Source organism: Montipora foliosa, chromosome 12, assembly GCF_036669935.1.
Source record: "Montipora foliosa isolate CH-2021 chromosome 12, ASM3666993v2, whole genome shotgun sequence".
Classification (NCBI taxonomy): domain Eukaryota; kingdom Metazoa; phylum Cnidaria; class Anthozoa; order Scleractinia; family Acroporidae; genus Montipora; species Montipora foliosa.
The window spans coordinates 23,825,149-23,827,648 of NC_090880.1; the positions used below are offsets into that span (position 1 = coordinate 23,825,149).

At 40.0% G+C, this 2,500-nt stretch overlaps 1 protein-coding gene across 6 annotated transcripts in view; it reads right to left on the bottom strand.

Annotated features, from left to right (window-relative positions):
- Window positions 1-2,500, bottom strand: part of LOC137978656 (proprotein convertase subtilisin/kexin type 4-like) — a 53,298-nt gene that overhangs the window by 25,327 nt on the left and 25,471 nt on the right. For all 6 annotated transcript variants that reach the window (XR_011118208.1, XM_068825669.1, XM_068825668.1 and 3 more), the window contains exons 11-12: window positions 2,148-2,265; window positions 1,085-1,404 (exon numbers count right to left, since the gene is read on the bottom strand). Coding sequence is in view for 5 of the 6 variants with exons in the window: in XM_068825669.1 (XP_068681770.1) it covers window positions 1,085-1,404; window positions 2,148-2,265 (438 nt within the window). In the remaining variant the exon portion in view is untranslated. The remainder of the gene's footprint in view (window positions 1-1,084; window positions 1,405-2,147; window positions 2,266-2,500) is intronic.

Here is a 2,500-nt window from a genome sequence, read left to right on the forward strand (position 1 = left end):
ACAAAGATTCCCCTATACAGAGACATAACTTGATTCACGTTACTTGGTGTAGGCTCACAAAGTGACCCTCTAACCATGACCTCAACCAGCATGAACTTCTTAGGCTTAAACAAGAAGACGCACCATAAAAGACCTGGTCCCTTGGGCACATGTGGATGATAAGTCAATCAACAGCGGTAGCATACAGAGCTCTGCGATAATTTGTGCCCTAAAAAAGCCCCTAATGGCAATGTGTCCGTAATTTGTTCTGAGACGTTATCTGCCGTTCTTTTTTTTTTTTTTTTTTTTTCAATTTCCCGTCCCTTTTTCTCGCGCTGCCTCTCGCGCTGGAAATATCTTTTAATACAGTCAAAACCCGCGTATAAGAACCCAGATTTTTCCAACTTAGCCTAAACAGATTGTTATAGAAATGGTATTTAGTGGGATTTTAGGCTTCTTAGGTTCTTAAATAGGTTCTTAATTTGATAGGGGCACTAGTGATCAGCACAGATGACTACTACAAGGCATACGTGATATGGAATAGGTGTGCTGCATTAAATGACTATCTAGAATACAGGTTAGATGATAACCATACAGTAAATTTGTCTTTCCAAAGTACTAGCAAGCATTTTACTTCATTCTTTGAATCTTACTGACTGAAACCTAGACAAAAATGTTTTCTGTGTTTTCATCGGTCTTCATTTTTGTAAAAGAAGAACCTATTGAAAATTTTAGGCTAAATAGGTTCTTATGAAAAGGGGGTTTAAAATGAAAATTTTAGCCTAACAAGTTCTCAAATTTTAGGCTCTTATACACGGGTTTTTACTGTATCTTGAAATATCTCTTTTTCCCTGTTTGTTGAAGGCTGTTTGTTGAAGCCTGTGTATAAGAGCCTGTTAAGCTCTTATACACGGGTTTTTACTGTATCTTGAAATATCTCTTGTTCCCTGTTTGTTGATCGTCATCCCAGTGGATAATCAATCGTGCTTGAATGAATTCGAACAAAACCAGATAGTGGAGAGGAGAAATACATTGCAGATGCAAGCTTTTCGTTTAAAACCCAGAAAACGCCAATGCTTGTTTCTTGTAAGATTACTCCACAAACCTGTGTTATCATGACTCGGATTTGAGTTCCCCAGTGTCAGTCTCCAGATGCCAGGTGCTGACTCTCCCCAGTGATGCAAGGTCATGAGCACCCAGTTTAAGTCTGTAAATCCCAAAGAGCTATCCATCATTCTGTAATGGGTAAGATTGGACACAGTGCCCTGGGGTGACGTCAACCTTATCAGCAGTTCGCCGCGAAGGGTATAGGTCAAATTAACACTGACTTCAACGTGTTCCAAGTGATTTATTACGTCACCACACAAATCACTCCACTCTCTTAAATCGATCGTTTCTTCCAAGTGTCCTTGAGATGGGATTGGCCTGGAAAACAAAAGAAAATAAAGACTGCAAATGAAACACCCAAATAGCCCAATGGTAACCCAACTGCTACATGAAATCAAATTGCGCGAAGCAACGATACAGGAAATTAGTTGAATCCTTGCTTCCGTTAACCCCTTTGCATCTAAAGCAACGTTCCCAGAATTCTGCATATATCATCCCTTCCGGCGTTTTTGGCTCACTTTTCAAGTGAAAAGATGGTTTTGAAATCACTTCGAACTTTTAGAATTGGCTCAATATGGCGATTGTGTATTTGGTGCTTTTGTTGCTAATTCTTAATCTGTCGTGAATTAGTCACAAATTCAAGATTTGTACATGTACAGGAAGTCAGGATAGCGTTGCACACCAAAGACTGTAAAACGGGAATTACAAGGGAAAGGCGCGTGGCGACCATTACCGTAATGCTGTTGATGCGGTCGAGAACGTCGGCAAAAATCGGGGAACGGCTATCAATGCGTAAATATTCTCAATAAAACTTCACTGCCTCAGTCTGTGCAATTTGCTCTCCTAAGTTGCCAACTTGGACTATACGTTCTCGAGATAATTGAAACCCGAGGACGAGGTCTAGTACTAAAGACAGTAACCTGCCCGAATGCAATTCACGTACAAAATTCATGACTGATTTCTGACACTTTTGGCCAAACAAATTATTATAAGCCACTTTCACTTACCAAGATAAAATACTGGCCTGCGAATACACAGGCGACAAAAATGCTACATCCTACCTATTTAAACGTGGACCTTGAATGGCACAGCGGACTTTTGGAGGAACCGTAGTCCAGTTGGTGGCAAAATCAATCATTTTCGTAGCATCCATGACACCAAATCCAACGTAATCATTGGCTACAAGAAAATGTTGAAATATCACAGAAAACAACAATACGAAAATTTAACTCGCTATATTATTGTTACGACGTGGAGGCCAAGTGTTCATCCGGGTTAAAGAAATGGAGAGATATTTCTTTTTATTTATATTTATTTTCATATTTGCCGAAAGGCAGGTAGAGAGACAATAGGACATCGGCCCCCCTCAAGGCCAAACTACCCAGCCCAACCCCATCTGAAAAAAATTATACCG